The 26,682-nt window shown below is 44.7% G+C and overlaps 2 protein-coding genes across 2 annotated transcripts in view; both read right to left on the bottom strand.

The window, feature by feature from the left end:
• Positions 1 to 1,029: 1,029 nt before the first annotated feature.
• Positions 1,030 to 25,990, bottom strand: GNS (glucosamine (N-acetyl)-6-sulfatase). The gene is made up of 14 exons (XM_032963103.2): positions 25,792 to 25,990; positions 24,944 to 25,003; positions 21,678 to 21,881; positions 21,305 to 21,370; positions 20,238 to 20,336; positions 18,897 to 19,064; positions 16,598 to 16,680; positions 15,591 to 15,709; positions 14,745 to 14,848; positions 13,903 to 14,004; positions 10,337 to 10,441; positions 9,212 to 9,322; positions 6,221 to 6,381; positions 1,030 to 5,695 (listed from the first exon to the last, which is right to left on the bottom strand). Exons 1-14 carry the CDS (start codon positions 25,927 to 25,929, stop codon positions 5,626 to 5,628), a joined length of 1,590 nt encoding a protein of 529 aa, XP_032818994.1. The 5' UTR covers positions 25,930 to 25,990; the 3' UTR covers positions 1,030 to 5,625.
• LOC116947418 (endosome/lysosome-associated apoptosis and autophagy regulator family member 2-like) overlaps positions 1,030 to 26,682 on the bottom strand; it is a 303,120-nt gene continuing 277,467 nt past the window's right edge. Inside the window, exon 24 of the mRNA XM_032963112.2 lies at positions 1,030 to 4,214. The gene's annotated coding sequence lies outside the window, so the exon portion shown is untranslated. The remainder of the gene's footprint in view (positions 4,215 to 26,682) is intronic.

Here is a 26,682-nt window from a genome sequence, read left to right on the forward strand (position 1 = left end):
GTTATTGAATAACCAATGCCGTAATTTGCATTCGGCAGCGTCCACCACATTCTTGTGCATCCATCGGCTAAATTTAAAACAAAAGTTACAATACACAAACCGCCAACATTGAAATGGATTCTCATTTGGATTCTGCATTCATGTCGCCCCGTATTTCAGCAGGGAGATCCATTAACTTGACCGACTGCAAGCTCCACATACACATTTGCGGTCTAGACGTGTTAAGCACTGCTTGCAAGCACCGATTAAGACCTATTCAAGATACATAAGATGATATAGTCTGCACCATACCCAGTCTTCTTCGTGCTGGTAATAACAGTGCAGTATAAATGGTACGATATTGCTTTTAGGCTGAGTACATCTAGAAGAGATCCACGCCAACTTGTGGCACCGTACATGGCTAGGGTTTGAACCCAAGCGCCAGGGCCCCCGGGCAGCGTTAGCCGCCGACTAGGACATGAGAGCGGGGTGCTGATCTCTGCAGACGAGACGTCACCCTTGGAGAGTCTAAACTCCACGTATGGAGTTAAGTACACAAACATCGCACACTAACATTAATGTTTCACCTTAAAGTCAAATAGTATTTGTACAGACTGATTAATACCAGACTCCCACATGCAATTGCTACACAAGGGTTTGCATGTGTACATGAGTGAGAAGCGAGACGACAAATTGTGTGTTAAGTTGGCTCGGACAACACAATGTCGCGAGAAGGGATGACAACCGGTGGTTTTGGAGGCTTCATGATGGAGCTGCAACCAAGGAGGGCAATGCACCAGGGAGACCGAGTGATGGAATCCACCAATGTCCAACGGCTATGGATGATGGCATCACAGGACCGTGATGTTAATGTCTCCGTCTTCATCAGCAACTCGTAGCTCACAGCTGATTATATAATACACTGTAAAGTATTCACAACACCCTTGAGTGTATTCACGCTCTCAAGAAACTCGCCAGGTTACAGATGACAGTTTATAGATGACGATACGCTCGGTCCGCGTGTCATGAAATGAAATCGTTAGGCGACAGTTCAAGTTAACTTACTTTTTAATGACATTTCAAAGGAAATTTCAATCGGTGTTCACGGGGTGGTGGTGGTGGGCCGGTTCACGCGAGCGTAACATGCGTGGTGGAGCAACACTCCTCGATCCAACGAACCTCTCAAAGACGCCGTCAATTAACAATGGTCCGATAGCAGAAATGTTGCATTGTACCTGCTGCAACGGCACATCTTTAAGGTGGCTAAATCACCTTTACAAAGAGGATACATTGGTCAATAATCGTGGAAACGCGTGCTCTCTGGCTGTTTGTAAGTACTGTACCATTACGCTATGATGACAATGGTCTGTTTACATGACGAGACTCGTACAAGGTTTTTGGTGTTAACCCGTTTAAAATAACACTTCTGCTAACATTCTTAGCAGTTTTAGTAACAGCTTTTAAAAGTTACTCATAACTTAAACAAAGAATTATCTTTAAATTAACGCAAACTTTATTTCAACTAAGCATTTGCAGAATAAAATGGGTCAATGCTAAATAAATCAACATGAAGTATACGATTTAAATAACCTAGAAAACACGCACAAAATATTTGTGAACATTTCAGTATTGGCCAATGCAGTAAGAAGACGTCAACTCCCACCAAATCCGACTAACCCAGATTTCAGCAGCATGGGCCCCACAGTGAACAGCAGCTCCATCGCGATGTCGAGAAGAGACGCTCCTGGGAATAGCTTAGCCACGGTAGAAGCCTGAAAGATTGCAACACTGCAGCTCTGTCCACGCAAACTAAACAGCGACCAAACCAAATAGAAAAACACAAAGCCATTGGTGCAAGCGGTGCGATTCGGGCGAGTGGGAGGTGGGCAGACTGATCTCAGAGTTAGTTGAAGGACAGAGTTGGATTGGGGACTCCACCCCACACGGTTGGTGCCACCTCCCGCACGTTGCTCCACGATGCTTTAGTTTACAAAGTAACGTTCCGGTGTGCACAGGGGGCTCGCGCGACGCAAGAGGTCTGGGCCAACGTTCGCAGCCATTCCCTCGGTCGCTTCATTTTTGGTCACTCCACGTTTGTCCCTGCCCAGGCAGAAATTGGAATTCTCTAAATATGGGAATCCAACACCGTGTCAACAGCCACAACCAAACAGGTGCCAAAATGACTACACTCACCCCTCTTGATGGAATGGTTTGCCTTCTGTTGAGCGATTTGTTGCCTGTTTCATCTCAGGGATGTTTCGATGCTGCGGTCACATTCAGGTGACACTGCACCAGACGTTTTCAAAACCACAATTTTCAAAGCTACAATTGCCACTATGTAGTTGCGAGTAGTACAGCACACAGCTTGATTAAATTAACGAAACTTTAAAACTATTGTGGTACCACAAGAAGATAGTGCTGCATTTATTTTTTCATTTTATAAGCCCACGTTCGGACTGTTCCATTTTGACAGGGGGGGGGGCAGCTGGAAGGAACCCAATGGAAGGGCATTCACGGGGAATCATGTCTGGCTAACTCTTGCTAGGCAAACGCAACAAACCCGCACACACTAGGCATATCGTGCACACAGATTAGGATGCATTCACACTAGGCGACGAGCAATAGTGCAGATTAAGGTCATTTTTAAAGAATCGGTGGAAATAGTTAAACTAAAATCAATATGCACGACGATCAATGATCAACTTGATGTTCTTTCGGTTTTTGGTTATAAAATAAAACGAGAGCGTCACTCCTGGCAAGTCATCCGTGGTGTTCGGGTGGAGAGACCGATCCCGTTTAGAACATCGTGGAACACCTCCACCACTGGCTCCCCGCCACGCAAACACTCCCAATGCAGATTGGATGGTGCGTTGCTTAAGCGTTTGGATAACATGTCAGTCGATGGCACAGGTGGACCGGTTTACTTGGTATAGGTCGAGCTATTATTGTATTTCTCTAGTCCAAGCTCAGAATCTCAACTTGAATTGTGGTAATCCTGCCACGTCACCTAGCGGAGCACACGAACTACACACAGGATATGTAAACTACAGCAGTGCAGTGGACTGAGTGGAGGCACAGCTTACGCTCAAGCCTCGGTTCGAGTCCCGCTTCAATCTCACTCAGACTGAGCAGTCTCCAGTCTGTCTTTGAAGCTTGGTATCAAGTGGCTAAAACGCTGTCCACATGAACATGACTAGAATACTCTTAGCCGAGCATATCAACGTCGCTACGTGTTGATTAGTCTGTGAATTCACAGGGGTACAAAATTGGCAAATATTATAGTCGAAGGTTTCGTTAGGCAAAGAACATTCCCTTCATGTGAGCAAACGTATTTTCTTACTTGCCAAGCACTAGCACATCACAGATTGTCAGAACTCATAAATCTTTATGCGAAATAGCAAGTAACACGTCGCTTGTTGTCATTCATACATGCGGCTGGGTGGCGATATACTCACACCACACTCCGTTCACAACCAGGAGGTTGTGAATTAAAATCTTGGTTGGCGGTGGACAATGCGAACGCCTCTCCAATTTAAGAAAATGAGAACCCTGTGCTGCAGTGGAGACTAAACATCGCAAGTGAATGTGGAATTTCCACCACACTCGCTCAGGGCAACTAATGGAGGAATGCCATCTTATCGCTCATGTGAACAGACAGCTGAGATGCGTAATAGGGAAGTTGTTTGAAGCCAGGAAAGGCAAGGTTTTGTTTGGAGCTTGAGAGATTGGTGTTCCTTCCTCCATACGTGAATACACAATTCACTGCCCGAGTGCCTTCACAAGTTCCTGGAAGGGGCTAGTTAACACGTTATGCGCTTAACTTCACTCTCAGTTCTTTAGCAAGCCACCTGTCTCAACGGAGGTAATCCAAGTGGGCTTTTATAAAAGTGTAAAGTATGGACTTTGAATATAGAATCATGCAAATTATTTCTAGCATAAGCAGCACCACCATTTGCAATGGGGGGGGGGGGGGGGCAGTAGGTGGGATTTCGATGCTGCAGATGGTCGTCATGAGTCTGCATCACTTACGTGAAGGTGCTGTAGACCAGGGGATCGTACCCCTTGGCTTGGGTTAACACAAAAGAACGGAGCGCTTGACGACTCACCTTCTATTCTTGGTTCTTTCGGTAGTCACGTAGAAGGGAAACAATAAAATAAAAATATTTTTATTATTTCCCTTCTACAATTAAATAATACAAATATTTTTATTATTTTATTGTTTCCCTTCTACATAACTTACCGAAAGAACCAAGACGAAAGCTTTAAATCAAAAGACTCACCTTCTATGAGCAGTGTCATTTTTATATTGAATAACCCCTTAGTACATTTTATATGTTATGTGCCAAATTTATCTTTTATTGTTATACTCTAATAATACGTACTTTTTCCTGTAAAATTTAAGTCAGTTGGGGTCGTATCAACCTGTCCACATGGAGTGGTGAGTGGGGAGCTCAAGTCTATTGGTTGTCTCCTCCAGGCTGCCAAGTCAGAGAGGATATTTCCAATGTGGTGCTAACTATGGATGCCAGGATGTTGCAGTTCGCGGCCAAATGTGCAAGACGGATGAGGGCAGGTGACACGGGTACAAGAGCAGAGGCCGACATAGGAGAGCAGCAAGATGCAGACACACCCAGACACTAGGAGCCGACTAGAGGAGACCTCAAAGGTTCGGGTGGCGACTGTGCAACAGCTGAAGAGTCTCACAGCAAGAAGCCGTTGCCAGATGTGGTGGTGGCAGCATCGACATCGCTGGCCAGGGCGAGCTCTTGACCTCGACCCATTGTATGGAGAGCCCGAAACGTGTAACGACGCATTGATTCAAGGGTGTAAAGCGAATCTTACACTCACAATGCATGCGTTGTGAGTGTAAGAACCAACTATTTTGATGCATGCAAATGATATGCTCATGTTACGTTGAGGCTAATTGAGTGAACAAAAACTGTACAAACGAGAGGCAGAAAAAGCAACAATACAAACAAGACGGTAAATGAGAGAAGACAAAAATATATTGAATCAAATTGCGGCCCCAAAATTTTGAAAACTGATCGATTCACTACAGGAGTGAATCGTGCCTCATAATGTAGCCACTGTGTGAAACACAGAATGTTTAACATCCAGAGGTTAGAAATCATTTATAAATTAACACCTTATATCGGGGCTAATACTTCTTTTGGCAGTGTCTTCTAGTACTGCAGAAATAATAACTTGTAACAGAGAGCATCTAATACCACTTGTGACATGACATTGTCTTCGTTGTCACCCAACCAACTGCTGACTAAGCCCAAGCCTGATGAAGTGTGTAGACATGCCTGCCACAATGCAATCTGGACCATTTTGGTTGAACTATAACTATATATCACAGGGCTTCCAATTGACTTATGCCAGTGATTGGCTGGGTGAGATATGGGGAACCATGTGTGGTACTGGCACATGGGGCACAGTTAAAAGTAAACATGTGAATATAAAAAACGGGCACACACACACCAACCAAACAATCGGCATTCACACCTGTGCATTCGTGTGGGCCCTTTGAGACCACACAGTAGGCATTCCCCCAGCTTAGCATGGACTGGGGAATATTTAGGACAACGTTGAGTGGACCACTCGTGTCGGAGAGGAGGCGTGAAGGTGGAAGTGGCGACGCCGTCAGCGAAGGAACCGTGCTCTCTGGGCGAAAGGTTTCCCTGGAAAAATGGCTGCTGGGTCGAACTTGAAACTGGAACGAGAACAACAAAACCCACAATCGTTATGAAAATTGTGTGGCTTATGATAATTTGGTGGCCTTATTTTAAGATTGATTTTGACTTATGCTGGGGTGATGATCTCTGATTAATTTAAGACTGGCTGCATTTGAAAACAAATACACCATAATCGGCCATGTTCTATCCATTGCTAAATGGTCTCCCCTCATGGTTACCAATCCTTCATAATCCTGCAATGCCAGAATTGCGCTCCTGTGCATGAGATGATCTCAATCTAGCTCCACGGTTATTGCAAAGGGAGCGTTTTCTCCTTTGGGTGCCATTCTATCAATCAGTCTTGTCCAAATGCTATCATCCTATGTCTCCTGGCCAAAGCCCCCTTAGTTTTAAGTCAAGAAGATGTCACTAATTTTTTCCAAGCCAAGCTAGCTTTATCTTGATCTGTACTGGCTCCATCAACCCAACCATAACCGGCTCAAAGGCTGGGTGGGAGGCTGACTCCGGTCTCCGTAACGCCGCTCGTCATTGCAACCTCTCACCCCAGGTCCAGCGCCCCGGGCGTGCGGCAACTGGGGCCGTGGCACGACTGAAGCATGATGAGCCGCTGGTTCATGCGCACGAGCACCGAGGGGTCGACGTTCTTGGCGATGTTGGTCAGCTGATCCGGGTCACTGGTCACGTTGTAGACTTCGACAAACTCCTGTCGGGAGGAAGGGAGGAGGTGTAGACGATAGCGCTAGGTGCCGTGTGTGTGGTGTACGGCACTTATAGGAAAGGTTGGGGCTTCACACAGGAAGTGATCACCGAATAGCCATGACAAAGTGAAAGGGTTTTTTTCCCCTACACGTTTCTCCTGAAGTGCAAAACAATCGGTCTATCAGTCTTATTATACCTGCCAAGAATAACTGTTTGTTTTGAATCTCAATGTATCCATTCATCGCACCTTGAAACACCATGTACTTGGTTCATCAATACTCCCCAGGTTTAATCCGTGCCTGGAAGAAAAAAAAAATCTTCCTCTTGCTCTGAAATGCAGCTATCCACAGCATACAAAACACTTTCTCCAAAAGATCATTTATTCAATCTGATAACATTGAAGTTACTTTGAAAGTCTAAAAGTGGGCATCCTATGGTGAGCCTGGTCACTGTTATGGAAATGTTTTAATGGCAATTATTTACTCAGGAAAGCGTCATCGAGTGTGAAGACTTCTCCAAAGGCCCTGCATTGGGATGTTTGCACGGTTCCATTCATGAAAATTTGGCAAACAAGAGGAAACTGAAGTACCCAAACAAAACCCAAGCGTACGAGCGACACGCAACACTGCCATCTCACCTCGCAGCTCCATCAAGCCCTGGTGGTCACCCATCCAAGTACTAACCAGGCCTAACCCTGCACAGCCTCTGAGATGCAATGAGGTCGGGCACATTCAGCGTGAGCGTCGTAGACCACGGTGTCATTTGCAATTATCAAAGCAGATAATGGGCCACAAATGGAGACCGCTCTATTTAGATTTGAGCAGAGACCCCTTGACAAACGTGAACATATCAGAATAACAGTACAGTCGGTGCAGCTATGAGAAACACAGCCGAACATGAGCATAGCGTCCCGGCACACGGCGAACACGGGTGGTTGTTTGCCTCGTTCGTTAGTCGCTCCAAAACCTCTCGTGTGGTGAAAAGGGCCTTGACGAATGCTAAGGCGAGCACTGCAGCACGCTCTTGAGCACCCATTACGTCTGTAATGAGTGGTCAGGTGCTAATTGATCTGTCCGCAGGTGCCGAGTGGCGGTGGAAACAACAGCGGCGTGGTTCAATACGTTCTGCGATGATTCGCAAAAACACAAGCGCACAGAAGCTGAGAAGCAGCCCGAGCTGTTTGGGATTACTGCATTGCATTAAGTAGCGAGCTCAAAATCTTTACCCACGAAAGCCTCTTGCTTTATGTACATCTCTGCTTGGGAAGTTGGTGGCAATATGCCAGCTGTGCCCATGTGGTATTTCATGTCATCGTCAAATACCCACATCATGCAAGTTCCATGTCACCTTCCTCAGACCCAAAGTGTCGTGATGTTATTTTTAAATAGGTTCCGCTTACAACATTGGGCCAATTGAGATTTTTTTTTTTATTTTAAAGGAATCCACAGTGCCTGGAGAAAGATCGAACGTGCAAGGGGAGAATCCTTAATCATTAAATTTGTCAACCTTCTTGCTGTGCTGCCTCCAAAGGGCACATCAATTTCCATGTGGTGCATTAGAAACTCGGAGCATGACTTTACAAGTTTAATACAATATTTTAATGTATTCAGAGTTGGTAATCTAAAATAAAAATTACTCTTAAAAATATGTTAAATTTCATGGACTGTTAAAAAAGAGTTGTCATTAATTCCCCATTCAAACCAGCTCTGAGCAGCTCTCTGTTTTGGTAAACATTGGAGGTGGAAGTTGCGTATCCTTAAAGAACCAGTCACGCCAGAAAAATTCCACTGCATAATTTTATAACGTAGTTTTAATTTCATGAGGCCTGGAAGGGATGATGTTCTAAATCAATTTATAACCTTCGATTGCGAGTCAAGAGCAAATAACCGCAGCGCTACCCAACAGATCACAGGGGGACATTGCAGAAATATTTTGGCAAAAACAATGAAGGCCACTGCCGTGTCACTGTGCCAGAGTCTGTGGCTTTCTCCATTTGCCATGCCAGGCAGATCACACTGCCCTTAGACAGCATGAGGCTGTCTTCTTATTACACGCTTTTATTTCACTCACTCTGTTGTTGTCGTATCCTCAAATCTTGTAACTCAATTTTAACCCACTTCCCAATGTGGTATCGACTGAAAACTTGGTATACTTATGTCATACTGATGACAATACTATATTCTATCATTAAAAATAAATAAATAAAAATTCCAAACAATCTTTTTTATATGTTATGTTTCGACTTGGGTCTAATTGTCCACGTTCAACTGACGTTGGGCTGTAAATCACCATGGTCCCTTACGTTATGGCAAGCTTCGGGGCCACTTCCTGGTAGACCGTGGAGTTCTGTCATACTCATACGGTACATTTCATTAAAGCATTTCATTAAAGCGTGTTTTAAAAAAAGTTTTGCCTGTGATCACACTGCCCGAGACAGTGTGAGATTGTCTCGTTTTGCCTGTGTGTGTGTGTGCCTATGTGGGGAGCGGTGGTGCAGCGGTTATCGCACTCTGCTACGAACCTGGTGACCCAAGTTCAATTCCCACTCATGAGCAAAAACCTTGGCGAATATCTGACCGGTCTTGAAGCCTGCCTTAAGTCGACTCAGCCTCAAATAAGTACCCGGTACAATGTATAGACATCACCACTGGGGTGACAAAGGCGGCCGGGCGTGTTGCTGACCACCCACCCCTTCACGTGCCATGCTGGCCTTCTCATTGGGTGCTCGCGAGCACCACTTGCCCCAAACGTCTATTATGGCGATATGGGGGAGCTTAGTCTTGGATATGTGCCAATGCCTGCCTCCGTTGTTATGGGGGGGTGCGTTTCATCACCTCTGTGTCGGCAAACTCGCAGTACTGCAGGTTGGCAGTATCGGAGAGGGTGCGCACGCACGCATACGTGTTGTTGATCGAGTCCTCGCACACGCAGTCTGGGAAGCAGTGCTGGGAATAGAACAGTGCAATATTACCACAAGACAAACGCCTGCACTCAAGACGTTGCAATACTTCTCCCTGCCTTAGAGTCTCATATCCACTGGTTCTCTAAAAAAAGGTTTGATGACCAAATATTTCAAGGTTAAGAGGTACAACACCTTACTGTAACTTGCTTGTGCTAGATCTCACAGCTGTTGCACAGCGAGTACAATGGTGCACCTTAAGGTCTGCCCTTTCCTTACAGTATTTGGTTTTGTTCTCAGTTGCTGAGAACAAAGCCTTAAGATCTATAATGCAATTTAATCGGCAACCGAGACCACTGATAGAACACCACACAGGACCAAACACGTGTGGTGGTGGTGTTTGGAAACGAGATGATGGGGGAGTTCCAAAGTTGGCCAGTACCGTCCTGCGACTACGGTAGTCAAACATGAGAGTACGGACGAGAACCGTGATGCTAGCGGAGGTAACAAGGCGTGAAGTCCCAGTAAGACGAAATGGTACGCCATCCTATAATCTGCCCAAACCAATGCCTGTCTGAATAACCTGCAATTCTCCATCCAGCAAATTTTCCTGTTCATCCCAATCAATGCCCACTGTTTTCCTGTCACTTTTTATTGTAATATTTCAGGTTGTTTACTCTTTCCTACCACAATTATTTTAAATCCTTCTCAAGTGTCCAGAACTCAAATGCTATTCGCTCTTTTTCTAGCTACTTTATTATATTCCCGTTTCGAACATCAGCTTATTACATACTCCATTTCTGCACTTCCATCTCATCTTTTTGATGAATGGAATGTTATAAATATTTGATTCATATTTAATATATTTATGAATGATGCACTTTTTCCCCACTGTTTCAATACAGCATCTGGATATGCGGTCACACCAAGCGCTCTATAAATCCACATTGTTCTTGGCGTTTATGGTTATTACAGGGGTGCGTTTGGTAATGCCTTGGGTGATGAAGTATTTTCAGCCTACGCTTCTCTGTAACACTGCCAATGTTCGCAGGGCACTTACAAAAACGCCTGGGCCCAAGTTGGGACAGTGGGGGTCGCTGTGGGCCCCCTGGCCCTGGTATTCAACGAGCACATCGGTCCTCCACGGTGCCTTGCTCGTCTCGTTCTGCAATCGCACGCAGATTCCCACAGAGCAGGCAGACGGGGTCGGGTTAACGCACTCCCATTGACCGCCACCACATTCCACAGCACGTGGCCCATTAGGCCGCATTTGTTGTGCAGCCATCAGGGCTCACGGAGATTTAAGGAGAAACTCGGAAGCACACTGCTGCTGCTTTACGATCGGGTAGTCACTGTGTGTGTGCGCTAATGTATGACGGAAACCATCAACATTCCCTTCTATTCTTCCAAGCTCAGCTCTAAATCCTTAGTCATCACTGGTCTCGCACTCCGCCAGTTCGTGACCATGGTGCGCCCCCTCCTGGCTACGATGGGAACGTTATTAATCAGCTTCAACCGTGTCCACAGCCAACACCTGATTATATTTATGAAAATTTAAGCTTTTGCGATCGCATTTTCGACAATTTTCTTCCATATCTCTAACAGAACACTGACCGCCGAGTTGTAGATGGCGAAAGAGCCACTTACAAAGCAAGGTGAATGATATAAAATGTAATCCGCGTGAATGTAGAGGCATTCCGAGAGGTGCAAATGTATATTCTTAGTTTTTTCGGTAAAGTCACGTTGAAGAGAAACAACAAAATAACAAAATATATATAAAACAATAAAAATTCTCACGACGTTTCGACCATAACTCAAACGGTCATCATCAGGTGTGTCGGTTTGCATAAATTTATTTTGAAAACGGCATATTTATTTATTTATATAAAAATAACGTTTGCGTCACGCGCAACGATTGGCTGTTTGCCAGGACTAGTCCATCTATTTTTTGAAAAGAGGAGGGGGGAGACGAAATTTGTTTTTATGTATGCTGTCTGAAAGCCACTGTAAGCGTGAACAATCAATCAAGAACTGAAATGATTTATCAAATCTTTCCAATGATTGCTAAGATAGAATCCATCTTCTCGGTTGAAATTGTCTCTGTGTTTGTATATGTGGATAGCCTCATGAACGAATCTCTCATGGAAGCCAGATGGCTTACAAAGAACCTCCGTCTTGGAAAAGTCAATGGCATGTGAGCCTACTGAATTAGAACAATGATCTGCTACGGCCGAGGTGTTGGTCCTACCGTGTTTAAGGTCTGCTTTATGTTCACGAATGCGGTCCGAGATATGGCGTTTGGTTTCTCCAATGTAACTACTACCACAGAGGCAACTTAGTTTGTAGACACCAGGGTATTGTATGTCCGGAATCACATCTTTTACAGACGGAACCAGATCACGGATTTTATGTAATGTGTTGAAACGGACCTGGATCTTGTGTTTATTCAAGATTTTGGAGATCTTTTTTGTGATCCCAGCAATGTAGGGTAAAGTGATGGTTTTGAAAGGCTCCTCAAGAGGGTTCTTCTTCATGGTTTGAGTGATAGCTTTGCGGATTGTATAGTCGGAGTAACCATTAGCCCTAAGAGCTTGGTGTACGTGCTTGAGTTCACTGCTTATGTGTTCCTGGTCGGATATGCATTGGGCTCTATGATACAGAGTCTTGATGAGAGAATTCTTCTGTGATGGATGGTGGTGGGAATCCGGTTTCAGATAAGCATCCGTATGGGTAGCTTTCCTGTAGACAGAGTGGCTCATTGAACCATCAGGTCTCTTTTTAATTAGGACATCCAAAAAAGGTATCTTGCCATCTATTTCGACTTCCATGGTAAATCTGATGGCTGGGTGTATGGAATTGATGTGGTCGAAGAATTGGTCTAGAGCAGGCCGGCCATGTGGCCAGATGACAAAAGTGTCATCCACGTACCTCTTCCATAAGGTTGGGCGCAGAGTGGCAGTATGGATGGCGTCAGTCTCAAATTTCTCCATGAAAATGTTAGCTATAACTGGAGAAAGGGGGGAGCCCATTGGGGTGCCCTCAGTTTGTTTGTAGAAAGTTCCATTCCAAGTGAAGTATGTATTGGTTAAACAGTGTCTCACCAGGGGGGGTACCTCAGTGTTTAGTCCTTGATGAACCAAGTCTTCAATGATTGCAATGGTGTCAGGTACAGGAACCTTGGTGAATAAGGAAACTACATCAAAACTGACAAGCAGGTCGTCTGGGGACAGGGAAATACCCTTGATTGTTGATACCAGGTGAGTAGAATTTTGTACCGCAGAGGTGGTCTTTCCAGTGAAAGGACGCAGGATTTCAGACAAAAAACGAGCTAGTTTGTAGGTGGGGGAGCTGATAGTAGAGACTATGGGACGAAGAGGTGTATCAACTTTATGTATTTTTGGTAAGCCGTATAATCTTGGTGGCCTGGCAGCAGAAGGTTTCAATAAAAACTGTTTAGATTGATCAATTAATTAAATTAAAAAGAGACCTGATGGTTCAATGAGCCACTCTGTCTACAGGAAAGCTACCCATACGGATGCTTATCTGAAACCGGATTCCCACCACCATCCATCACAGAAGAATTCTCTCATCAAGACTCTGTATCATAGAGCCCAATGCATATCCGACCAGGAACACATAAGCAGTGAACTCAAGCACGTACACCAAGCTCTTAGGGCTAATGGTTACTCCGACTATACAATCCGCAAAGCTATCACTCAAACCATGAAGAAGAACCCTCTTGAGGAGCCTTTCAAAACCATCACTTTACCCTACATTGCTGGGATCACAAAAAAGATCTCCAAAATCTTGAATAAACACAAGATCCAGGTCCGTTTCAACACATTACATAAAATCCGTGATCTGGTTCCGTCTGTAAAAGATGTGATTCCGGACATACAATACCCTGGTGTCTACAAACTAAGTTGCCTCTGTGGTAGTAGTTACATTGGAGAAACCAAACGCCATATCTCGGACCGCATTCGTGAACATAAAGCAGACCTTAAACACGGTAGGACCAACACCTCGGCCGTAGCAGATCATTGTTCTAATTCAGTAGGCTCACATGCCATTGACTTTTCCAAGACGGAGGTTCTTTGTAAGCCATCTGGCTTCCATGAGAGATTCGTTCATGAGGCTATCCACATATACAAACACAGAGACAATTTCAACCGAGAAGATGGATTCTATCTTAGCAATCATTGGAAAGATTTGATAAATCATTTCAGTTCTTGATTGATTGTTCACGCTTACAGTGGCTTTCAGACAGCATACATAAAAACAAATTTCGTCTCCCCCCTCCTCTTTTCAAAAAATAGATGGACTAGTCCTGGCAAACAGCCAATCGTTGCGCGTGACGCAAACGTTATTTTTATATAAATAAATAAATATGCCGTTTTCAAAATAAATTTATGCAAACCGACACACCTGATGATGACCGTTTGAGTTATGGTCGAAACGTCGTGAGAATTTTTATTGTTTTATATATATTTTGTTATTTTGTTGTTTCTCTTCAACGTGACTTTACCGAAAAAACTAAGAATATGAATTACTGCAGTCACGAAAGCTTTAAATCAAAATTTAGGTGCAAATGTAGTTGACGTTCTGTGACATCTCTCGGCGTCTCACCAGTAGCGGCAGGAGGGACATCCCGTCAATGTCGGTCTTGGACACGTCGAGGCCTGCCAGCTCCAGCAGGGTGGGGGCTATGTCCACGTTCGCCACCAGTTTCTACAACAAGCGACAACGGGCAGTTACTCTCATCCCCTGTGCAGGGGGAAAAGCTGGGAGCAGGAATCAACTGTTGGATGGACGACAACAGAAGGAACATCCAGAGGTGAGTCACATTCCTGAAGAGCTGTAGGTAACCGAATGGCACTTGCTTTAGATTTCCCAACCCAAAAAGAATGTTGGGTATTAAAAGCCTGCTTGGGGGGAGTGGTTGAATCAACTCTTCAGTGGCCTATAGAGTACTAATATGAGGGAAGTGAACAGTGGTTGTCCAATGGAGAGCCCGATCCTCATCAAGGGAATATTGAATTCCCACTGTCAGCTCAGACGGGTAGAAAATGTTGCGCAGCACTGTATTAATCACTTTCTTTTTTGGAGGCATAACCAGACGTTCAATATCCATAATCTGGCTTCAAATATATAGCAAAGGAAGCAAAAGATGTATAGACAAATGCAATTTACTTACAATCAGATAAGAGCTCATTGACGGTAGAGGAGTGATGTAGTGGTAAGCGCACTGACTCATCAACCAGGTGACCCGAGTTTGATGCCCAGCCAACATCAGTGGAAAGTGGTGTTTTTATGGCCACCCACCTTTGCCAGGCCAAACTTACTTGCAGTGGCTTGAAAACAGGCCGTCAACTACCATTTCTATTTATAAAGAGCTCATTGAGATTAAAAGTCTTCGGAGGTAAATTCCAAATGAAGGCGGTGAAAGTCAACGCGTGCAGCGTACGCACCGAGCACTTCTGGTTGGCCGCGACACCGGGCCCTCTGAGCAGCAGCGGAACCCGGATGTCGAACTCGTACAGCTGGGACTTCTCGACGGGTAGCGAGAACTGGCCTGCAAACAACGAGCAGATGTCGTGCGTAAAAACGTCGTCGTCACAATCCCGCATTAAACTCCGCTGCTCATGTTCACCTCTTGTAGGCCATCTCCCTGGCATGAGGAGCTTTGGGGCAGCGTTAATCTGTTTCTGGCCAAGAGGTCGTGTTGGAAAATTCCACAAGCTTATCACAGAGACCAGTCTGTCTAAAGGACCACTGTTTACTTCCCACGAAATGACAAGTTCAACTCTGGATTATCCCGATTTTATATCTTTAGGCACATACAAAGAAAACTTTAAAATCTGCACTTTGGTTAATCATTAGCTGCTCCCTCAATTGTGATTCACCGTAAACACGTTGGCAAGTAAGCAAGTAAAACGTATTCCCATTGTATAGGCAAAACAAGAATGAAACCGCTTACCTAATTTGTTTGAATTCCTTTACCCTGCTTGTTTTATCCAGGTCACCCCTCCCTACCATTACCTCAGACAGAGTAAACTGTGTTCCATTTATCAACCCTGAAGAGCTGATGGGGATAAGTCAATCCCAGACTAGGATTTGAACCAGGATCCTCGAAATTCAGGACATGAGTGCTGCCCCGTTGCTAGTTTGAACAGAGATACCGCCTAGACTTTTTGGATTTGTATTCATCAACATCAGGCGGAGAAGCAAAACTACGCAAAATGCCCACTTGCTCCACAGAGTAACCTCCGGGAAGCCAAACGGCAGCTAAACATGTGTTCATTAGAGTGGATTACCTGTGTGATAGCCGTTGTCGGACGTGAACAGAATGTAAGTGTTTTTCAGGTCTCCAGTTTCCTCCAGCTTCTTGACCACTTTCTCCACGAGGTCATCAACAGACAGCAGAGTCTGCCACCTGCAGGCAAGCACAAGCAGGGCACACCCAAGCAGTGGCGTCATCATCATCATGCGCAATGACGGATCTTTTGCTGGATCTTTTGCTGGATGATCTCCCCAGACCGTTGCTATTTCTCACGGTCATGCGATGTAACAATCCATTTTGTTCCCGCACATGAGCCGATTTGATCCCTTTGTCTCCACAGTGGACGACATTTTGGCATCCGCTTCGTCATTAGCCTTACCTACTGGGTTCACAGCAGGCATGGAATCGTTCACTCCCACCACAGCACAAAGATTCATCATGATTCAGGGATCGGAACTGGATTCAACACTATATTATTTAATCAGTCTAATTTTTTTATCCTCTAATATATAATTTATCTCCAATGCATCCCATTAGCAAAATTATAGCTTATGCACACAGGTCATGAATTGTAAACAAATGATCAATACGCACCTTCCAATAACTCCCCTCCTGCATATTGAATCGGCGACATTCAACTGATTTGCCTCAGAGGTGACAGAGCATCTACTTTGTTGGAAGTCAATAGCGAACAACCTCTGTTGACTTTCAAATAAATGTTGAACGCTCAAGAAAAAAAGGGCACCGCCAAGACTGTTTCAAACTAAGGTGTTGTAACAGCATTCAGCGGTCTCCTCTGACAATTTAACTGCTATAGTCATCCACCACTTGTCTGGCCTAAATTCTCAGAGGACTCCGCTTAATGTTTATAATGACGGTTACCGTTGGAGCAAAACAAGTGCCACACTTCCAAAGATCCACGTGGGACCTCTGGTGTTGCCTCCAAGGTGTTGCACATAACACAGGGTACAGCAGCTGTTCTACTATAGCAAGGGGGGCTCTGTTTGATGCTCAGCATGTGAGTACGAGCTGTGATGTTACCTCTTTCTGAAGACCTTGTCCAGGTACGCGATCGATGTGTTCGCCATTGGAGTGCGCGCCTGACGTATCAACCAATGCTTATTCTGAGAGAACAGCACACCAACCAGCATGCGTACCACAGCAGTGTTATTGTGAATATAAAGTTACTGAACTATTTAATTGCAATTGCAAATAATCTGATAAAATAAATCACATGGATTTGGCCACCAATCCAGTCAGCCTGTGCTGTGGTAAAGAGAGCGCCCAACTCGCAATCTGAATTCTGCAAGTTCAAATCCTGGTCGGAGTTGAAATTGGCTCATCATCCTTTGAGGTTACTCTAACGCCTCTGTGCAACAGCAAGAATAGCAAGGTGCACTGATGTCTTCCAGGAGCTCCCCCGTTTATGCAATTCAGCAATGTAGCTTATGTAGAGCAGTTGTACCCCAGTCATGTCACTCAAGGACATTACGATGATGTGCCTGTCACGTTTTCACACTGACATTCCATTAATGAGGCTCAAACAAATTACCACCTGTTTGTTTCTGTGTTGTATATTGCTTTTTACCTCCCCCCCCCCCCGCAATTTCATCCCAATCGCACAGCAGTGCAACCCACCATGTAGAAAACGGCCACACAAATAAGGGGGCAGAACTGTTCCACCTGCTCTGCCACTGAAGATAATATTCGTCACATCACAGATCTCGAGCTTACCAAATTTAAGTGCAAATTTTTTTTACTTAAAGCTTTCGTGACAGCAGGAATTCATATTCTTTGGGTCGTTTGGTAACGCCACGTAGATAGGTTCAAAGAAAATAACAAAAACTACGTTTCTATCGCAACACAAGCAGTCGTCATCGGGAAAAGGGTGTTATAGCCTCTAAAGGCAAACTGTTTATAAAGGTTTAAAATGGGCGTAGCCAAAGTGTCAGCAGCATGGGCGGGGCAGCGAATGTTAATGTAAGTGATGGGCAACGACGGCGCTGGTGGTGCGTTTCCACCAATTAAAAGACTGTCAGGTAAAAATTAGCATGTTAATGTAAGATTGTCGAGCGGCCTCCATGGCGAGCGCGCTGAGATGGCTATGTTAATGAGAGATTAGCATGTTAATGTAAGGTCGCAGAGTCACCACCACGCAAGGTCGGAGCGCGGAGGTGGCTGTGTTGGTGTGAGAAATTGAACCTGTTCATGTAAAATCTGAGACAGACACCATGCAGGCATCCACTCTACATCCGTCCTTGTGGAAGAGGTATGTAGATGACACGTTCGTCATCTGGCCACATGGCCGACCAGCTCTGAACCAATTCCTCAACCACATCAATTCCATACACCCAGCCATCACATTGACCATGGAGGTGGAAAAGGAAAGAGACCAGATGGCTCAATGGGCTACTGTCTACAGGAAAGCCACCCATACGGATGCCTACCTAAGACCTGACACCCACCACCATCCATCCCAGAAGAATTCCCTCATCAAAATTCTACACCATAGAGCTCGATGTATTTCCAACCATCATCACCTAGCCAGTGAACTGAAACAAGTACATAAAGCTCTCAAGACGAATGGATATTCAGACTACACAATCCATAAAGCTATCACCCCAACCGTTGGGAAAGAACCATCTGGGGACCCAATCAAAACAATCACCTGGCCATACATAGCAGGGGTCACCAAAAATATTTCCTAAATCATAAGCAAACACAAGATCCAAGTTCGATTTAACACAGTACATAAAATTCGTGATCTGATCCATCTGTGAAGGATATGATCCCTAACATGCAATACCCCGGCATCTACAAACTAAGCTGTGTCTGCGGCAGTAGTTACATTGGGGAAACTAAGCGACATGCCTCGGACCGTGTTTGTGAACAAAAGGCAGATCTGAAACAGTGTACGACCAATACCTCGGCCGTAGCTCATCATTGTTTTAATGCGGTGGGCTCACACGAAATTGATTTCTCTAAGACGAAGGTGCTTTGCAAACCCACTGGCTATCAACAAAGATTCGTTCATGAAGCCATCCATATTTACAGACAAAGACACAATTTTAATCGAGATGGGTGCAAACTTAGCAATCATTGGAATGAGGTTATCAACCAGTTTAAGTCATAACTGGCTGTGATATTCCCATCCTGCCACCTTCCGATGTTAGTTATTTTCAGCCCTCCGATTTTACATTAACAGGTTCAATTTCTCACACCAACACAGCCACCTGGATTCAAACCCAGGGTTTCAGTGGTGCCAGCTCGGATCTCCGATCCCCCCAGGGTCACTCAGCGCCATCCTTCAAGGAAAGCGAGCGGACGAGCGTGGGCACACCTTGCCGTGCACGTTGAAGCTTTTGGTGCGTGGTGCCCGCGTGTCGGGGAAGCTGTTGGCGTACTGCGGCGCCACGTCCCACGGCTCATGGGGGGCGGGCGGAGAGATCATCATGAAGAAGGGACTCACGCGCCACCGGTCCTCCAGGAACTCCACCGATCTGTTCGTCTGCCGCCCCACGCGCACGCAGACCAGCTCGGTGAGCGATGGCATCATCAGATTACCCAGCGATTCTTTATGATGGTTTTGGTTCGCAGCGCATCCTTCTGGGCCCCATGAGTCATACGTGTGCCTTTCGAGAAATTCTGAAATGCAATGGCTGCTCATTAGATAAGTTTAATATTAGAATCATCTCTGTGTAACCGCCTATGTTTGTTCGTAGAGAAGGGAGCGACCACAGACTTGGTGTAAACTGCCACTATAACCATGTGTAGAGTAGTAGTGACATCATGTCACGCTCGCCCTCTGGTACGATGACGTCACATATGGTGACGTCATGGACAGGGGGCGGGGTGGAGGACATCATGTCCCCCTGGGTAATTTAGGTTGGGACCGGTGACGTGTTCATGGTCGTTGCGGGGAGCCAGGAACGTGTGAAGTTGGGAGTGGGACCCAGGGTAGGGGGAGCGAAGAGGGTAGAAATAGAGGAGAGCAGAGTGCCAGGCTAGACGTGGCTGTGCTCCTCGGTTGGTCGTGTTGGCTGAGCCCACGGCCGGCGCAGAGGAGACCGCACAGGGCAGCCGGCTCTGTCGGGACCTAGCCCGGGACCCTTAACCCCTGGGAGTTGTTCACCCCTGTGTGTACTGTTAAAGCTTAGTAATAAACCAACTGGCGCAAGCCCCTACATGAAGATCTGCCTCCGAGTCGTCATTTACGCCTCAACACATGTATTACAATCATAAAAGACCTTTAGGAGGATCCTTAAGAGGAGATATGACAAGCCACAAGTACATGCTCATAGTGATTAAGAGAAAAGAGTGGATGGATTATTCTTTGCAAGGCAATGAAGTGAAGGTGATATTTGTTTGAATAGAATAATATAACTCCAAAATAGAGAGGTATTTTTTGGCAGAGTAAAGTTTTTTTCTTGGATACTCTTTGTTGTGTTTGTCCAGTAAGCGTACTTTAATACTTGGGATGAGAATACACCGATAGATTAATGTACAATTATATACAATTACACAACTGTGAATGATATTATGTAAGCAGGCAATGTGCTAAATAATTGTCTAATGTAACAAATGGGTTATTACAGAATACAGCGAAGCTGCATCTCCGCGCATTATGCAAATGCGTAAAACTTAGAATGGAGACTGTGTGTGAGGAAAGTGAGCCACTCACTATTAAGTCCGTTAAATAGTCCATCGTGTAGTTCTGCCCATGGAATTCTTCCTTGCCATTGTTAGACACGGTGTAGTTATAGTACTTGGAATTCTTCACCTGTGCAACCGAAAGAAGATGCGTACAGAACATGACTCTTACTCGATTTCAGTGAGACAAGACATCAATCCCTAAACACTGACTCCATCCCAACTATGTTCCCACACTCCTCCTCTTGAAGCCTTGAGCAGTGGTGCGGAGTTTTATTCCAAACTCGGGCATCTTTCCGTGTGGCGTTGGCATGTTCTCTCCGTTCGGCATGGGTTTGCTCCAAGTTTTCTGGTTTCTTCCCATTGCAAAAAAAACCTCATGCAATATAACCAGTATTGGCCAAAATATCCCAATGCTGAAAAAAGTAGCACTTCGTGTGATAAGGCAAAGGCAATGTGGATGCATGCGCGGTGCTTGCCGTACTACCACCCTTGTAATGCCATGCAACCTTTAAGAGATGATCGTTAACAGCCCTTATCTCATTTTTCTATGCGACTACACTGGACAATTTTGATTTAAAGCTTTCGTGACTGCAGGGATTCATATTCTTGGTTCTTTCGGTAAAGTTACGTAGAAGGGGAACAATAACAGTTTAGAGTTTGTGAGTGTAATGTCTATTTGCAAGTATAGCAAAAACAAAGCCATCAATTTACTTCTCAAATGAATACTTGATAGGCACACATCAGTTTAATGTACCTGATAGAGGTAAAGCATTCCACATTCCCATGACCGGGGCCAGTATATCCATAAGAACAGGGGTCAGCAAACTGTGGCTCTTTAAATACTGCTTTGTGACGTTATTTATTAAGGACCACATCCTCGTATTCACATTGCGGCTCTTGAAAGAGTTTTTTTTTTACCGAATTCGAAAAAAATGGCTCTTCCTGTTATTTTGGTTGCCGACCCCTGCCCTAGGCGTTTCATAGATGAGCTGTGGTACAAACTACAACAAAGGGAGATTAATCTGATAGCAGAGACATTGGGCAACCAGACCTACAGTGGCCCCGCCTCGTGATTCCCATTGTGTTGACACTCACCAAGCCCAGCCAATCATCCCAGCCTGGGGGCACGTACGAGGGGCCACCCACTTCAGCAGATCCGTACTGCGCACGTACGCACAGGGGCAGAGAGCAGAGTGACCTTCTGTAACTTAGTTTCTGAGAAATATTTCACTGGTTACGCATTTGTAATTCAAAATATATCACCAACCTTAATCCAATAAAGATGTATGAATGGGCGGGAGGGTGATAGGCAGAAAGGAAGGCAGACATTCAGAAAGGTAGACTGACAGACCAACAGATATGCTGACAGATGTGCGGACCAAAAGACCCATAGACTAGAGACGGAGGCAGACCGCCATCCAGCCAATCAATTCACCGACCGGCCATAGAGCCCAACAGGCAGAACTACCTGGTTCAGGTACTTCCCAGCGAAGAAAGTCTGGTACCCAGCGGTGCGCAGGCGCATGGGCAGGGCATACGGCTCCTCGCGCTTCTGCCACGTTGCTCCGCTGCAGTTGCCCTGCAGGGAGTTGTTGGTGACGCCGTGGTTGTGCGGGTACTTGCCCGTCAGCAGGCTGCTGCGGCTGGGGCAGCACAGTGGGCTCGACACAAACTGGCGCAGCATACAACAACAATGATTTATCATCCCCCATCCACAGAGAATACGGATCAGCCACAGCTTGTCTTACCGAGTAAGTGATTCATACAAGTTCTAATGTAGTCGATGTTCGAGAAGATGTTTTATAAATCTGGCATGAACACAGTTAAGCCTACACTTAGAATTATACAAACTCAAATAATCAAGTTTTGAGTTGAGCCATCAACAATGATGGCTCAGGTGTTGATAGCTTTCACTCATATGGCATGGTCAGCTTGAAGTTCTAAATGATCATATTTAAGTAATGAATACATAATAATACAAAAAATAAGATATCCATTATCAGTCATTTATCTCCTGTGGCACTAAAGTTGATGAAAAGACAACTGTTGTGCACTCAAATACATCGTCATTTCCACTTAAAGTGAATTTTCTCACTGGCTGATTTGGAAGGGATGATGTTTGATTACTGATTACTGAAGATTTTAGATGTAAAATTGTCCAATGGTAACCCCCTCTTTAGTAATTAAACCTTACTCTTGATTTTTAAAGTACTTGTTTAAGTTTTGCACATTATTTACGTTTAAAATTGGAAAGAACAGCAACCGTGTGACAATCCAACAATGGGCTCTGTAATTAAGTACTTGGGGCAGCATTCTATTATTGGTACTGTACCATGCATCAGAAAACATGAATAACGAAAACTGAGACGAGCAGGCACTTTCCTGAGTAAGGAACTACAATGTGAGTGTTGTAAAGTTTGCTTCTTAATGAAAAACACTTTTCATTTTGCCACGGAGGAAGAATATAAATAATTTGATCCATGCATACGCCTCAAAGGGTCCCTGAGCAAGACACTTACCTTCATTGTTTCAACCATACACAAAGTGACTACATTACGCATAGACGTTCTTGTGTTATAAGTGTAATGAACAATACTATAACCAATAGACTTGCTTTCGTATATTTACTTCAGAGTGTAACACTGCAGTGTCCTGTTTTTAATTAAATAAGTAATGCAAGCCACCAATTCTGCTGTCTGCATCACTGTGTTGTGTAGTCTTCTCTCCCACTCATTCAGCTGTTTCCGAGGAAGTGATACATTCAAAATGGATTGCCTTAAACATTTTACATCACTGTTTTGGGAGAACGTATTCTTAACATCTGGTGAGTGTTAATTTAAAAAAATAAACTTGCATAAACCCCTTTGTTCAACTGCGGCTTGCAGGTGAGGTATGTGTTCTCCAAAGGCACTTAAACAAAAGGAATTCCTGTGGGGGGGGGGGCATTGCATGAGTCATCAGGCAATGCCCATTGGGTGAGTCATCAACAACGCTGGTCCATACAGTTACTTGCCAGTGAGGAATTCAACATCACAGATTGTTTTCACCGATATTAAAGCTGTTTGCGAGTGCCATCCACTTTACAACATATCTGTCCTAAACATTAATTTAATTTCCGAAGTCTGGGCATCGTTATTTTATATTAGTGCCATCACTTCCCAGTTTAAAGTTTCACTGTGGTTTGGGATAGATAGGGCAAGCATGGCAAGCAGCTGGTACAGTGAGGGCAGGCAATGATCTCATTTCATCACATGTCTTGTCAACCATCTCTCGTGTGTTGTTGTTCAAGGAGATTTCGAAACATCTCACCAAGACATGCTCTGCCCAAGCATTTTTTCCCTTAATGAACGTGGTAATATCTTAGATTCATATTTATCTCCAATCCCAATATTTTCCTTATAGTTTGAGGACCAAGCAAATATTCTTTGAAAACACATGTGTAGGCATGTACAGTCTATATTATATTGGAAGTGACATCACAATTTGTTCCAGTAATGACCTAAAGTTGATAGGTGCTCATTAACATTACAAGCCTACGTAGAATAGGGCATCTACATCAGGGATATTTTAAAATGTGTACCACGTATGATGTATACATCTATCATACCTGGTCCGCAAGGGGAATGACGATTGATCTGACCTTGGGGTATGAAGAAAGGCTATTGGCCAAAACGTCACCGATTTTATATATTTTTATGGCCATGTTGTTTAAGGGGGGAGATAAGGGTAACTCCAGACCAGTATATTTTTCAAATATATTTTTCAAAATATACTGTACATACCTTTGCAAACCCCTTGTTGATTACCAGTAACTTCATATGGGTCTGCAGACCCCTGTTCTAACAAATCAGCTCTAAAATTCCGGTCTATAAAGGCTACAAGCTTGGCAGCAGAGCGCATACTCGCAACAGATGGGGGTAGGTGGCACATTTACTATTTATGATTCTATGGAAGACAAACAGAGGAAGAGCTTATGGGTCTAGTTCAAAAGACAACACAACACGTTTAACAAACATGACAAGGGAACTACATGTTGACACGTTTACAAATCATACATCATTGCTGTGAATATAAAAATGGCACTTCCAAACTTGGCCCAGATATTTGGAGACAAAAATAAAGCATACACCAACTCCTAAAACACGGCAGATATAGGTTGTTGTGAGAGTGAGTATTGTGATAAAAGGAAATGGTGCTCAATTTCAATAAAATGTAATATTCTTTTCAACGGGGTTTATACACATATTATATCTGAAAGTAAATTGAAGCTCATAACCATTGCTATACATCTCAAGAGTGAATTCAAACGGAACATTACCCTTAAACTTCATTCCTTTGGCAACACATTTGCTGAAACATGTTCCATTGGGAATCATTATTTTTAACATAACAAAAAGCACCTACGTATTGTACATACATTTTCCTGGATTACATTACTTTATTTAAAGACAAAACTACTGTACTTTTTTACTGGAATTCTATACTTAGGTCTATTAACGTACAATTAAATTACGTTTATTTATCTAGGAAAGCATCATTGACTCTCAAATCGCTGTGTGAATAACTTTAATGTGAAATTCTGAGCAATGGCTCTCGGATACCAATCAACACCGGTGCCAAAAAATACTCGTCTAGGAATACAAACACAGGCTGTGGAAAAAGCAGACTGGACATAGAGTTGGCAGCATAAATGACTGGGGAAAGGAGGTCCAGAAATATCCTGCACGAGTTTACCATGTTGGTGAACGTGAAGCCTGCATCTCCAATAAGCTTCTGTGTCTTGCTCAGCGGTGTCTGTAAAATAAACACAACAGTTAAGCTGCACTCTCAATTCACAGCACAGGCAGAAACCAAATACTGTATGGAGTTTAGTGCTTTGCGGTTCCAACTAAAATGGTGCAGAGGGCTCAAGTCGAGACCAATCGATAACCATAATAAGCATCACATCCAAACATTGTTACATATTTACATTTCATATAATACTATGGATGGGACACGATCATATTTTCTGTAAAGAAATCGTATGGGGCAGCCAGGGACAACCTCGGTGTTTTCAGACGTAATTGTCATACAGGTTATATGCAACCTACCAAACCTCACTGTGTATATGGAGTTATAGGTGCGGAGCGATGGTTAACGCACTGCGCAATGAACCCGATGACCTGCGCTCGATATCCAGCCACGTCTAACGGCGAACAGGTACTGCCCACAACACGGCTCCACCGCTTCGCCAATCCGCAATGACCAGCGTGGTGAAGTATGGTCGAACCCACACAACGCAATTAGTGTGGGAGGGCTTAATCCAGGAGCAAACGGACAAAGGGCCGCACGCAATAACATCGCGATCTACGACCATACAAACAGCATCGGTTATATGCTATGTCTGGCAATGCACGACATATTAAAAGCTTTAAAGATACATTAAATCAAGTATATCACAGTGTCCGTGCTAACACGTTCTCGACACCGACCCCCTGCAGGCCTCCATCTACCAACGGAGTGAGCGCCCGCTCCCGCAGCAGGGGAACTAGTCCAGAGGGGGTCCCTTTAAACGCGTCGAGCGTCAACAAACAGCGCCGTACCATTCCGCCCAGCGAGACATCCTGGTCGTCGGTGAGGATTAGCACGAGGTTCGGTCTGGCCTCGCAGCGCACGGCGGTTTGAAATGCGGCGGCCACGACGAGGAGGAGGAGAGACCGCGTCGACGACGAGGGCGACATCTTCACGGCGCGCGTAGCGACGACGTCGGATCTCGTCTTTACCGGAAGTGGGCAAGGTGGGGCGGGTCTTGATGGAGAAGGGGAGGGGCTTGTAGGTATGGGCGGAGCTTTGCGCTGGGGAGATCTTCTGTTGTGTGGGCGGGGTTTGTGTGGATGTGGGCGGGGCATGGGCACGATTGAATGTGGGGCTGGCGATGGCTCCCTTGGGGTGGTGGTGGTTCGCACGCTGGATTTGAAATGTAGAACATCGTTGTTGGTCCGCGCAGCAGTGTAAATGAAAAACGCAACACATTCGTAAATAACATTGTGGCCTTAAAATTACAAATATATAATAGGCCACGTTTCGGGTAACAGTCCTTATCCATAGCAACGGTATAATATTAATACATGGGTATACCACAGTGAGTCCATCTACAGGCAGGTGGTGGTGGTGCAGAGCGCCCTCTCATGCACAGCCGCCACTTTCTCTCTTCACTGCGATCTGGAACCGCGTACGCACTTGGTGACCCAGGTCACTTGCAAATGACACGAACCTGGCCTCGAGTTCCCACCTGATAAAACTACATATAAAAATGACCAATTAAGTAAGTTATGCGTGAGGTCCCAGACACCAGATTATCTACATAACATGGCGACATGGTCAGGAGCGATAAATGATTGATCGTGATTTCAAAGTCTTCCCCCCCCATTTACGAAGCTACAAACTCATCTCGGCGAAACGTCGTGAATTTTGTTATTTTATTTTTACCTACG

Source organism: Petromyzon marinus, chromosome 30 (assembly GCF_048934315.1).
Source record: "Petromyzon marinus isolate PM22_M1 ecotype Great Lakes invasive population chromosome 30, UKy_Petmar_22M1.pri1.0, whole genome shotgun sequence".
In the NCBI taxonomy this organism is placed as follows: domain Eukaryota; kingdom Metazoa; phylum Chordata; class Hyperoartia; order Petromyzontiformes; family Petromyzontidae; genus Petromyzon; species Petromyzon marinus.

Excerpts from the sequence above, each read along its gene's own strand:
- GNS (XM_032963103.2), bottom strand. The coding sequence starts at position 25,929 with ATGTCGCCCTCGTCGTCGACGCGGTCTCTCCTCCTCCTCGTCGTGGCC. Across the intron at positions 25,004-25,791 it reads ATGTCTCGCTGGGCGGAATG|ACACCGCTGAGCAAGACACA; the intron begins GTACGGCGCTGT and ends TTTATTTTACAG. Across the intron at positions 5,696-6,220 it reads CCCGGGGCGCTGGACCTGGG|TTTCAAGTTCGACCCAGCAG; the intron begins GTGAGAGGTTGC and ends TTCTCGTTCCAG.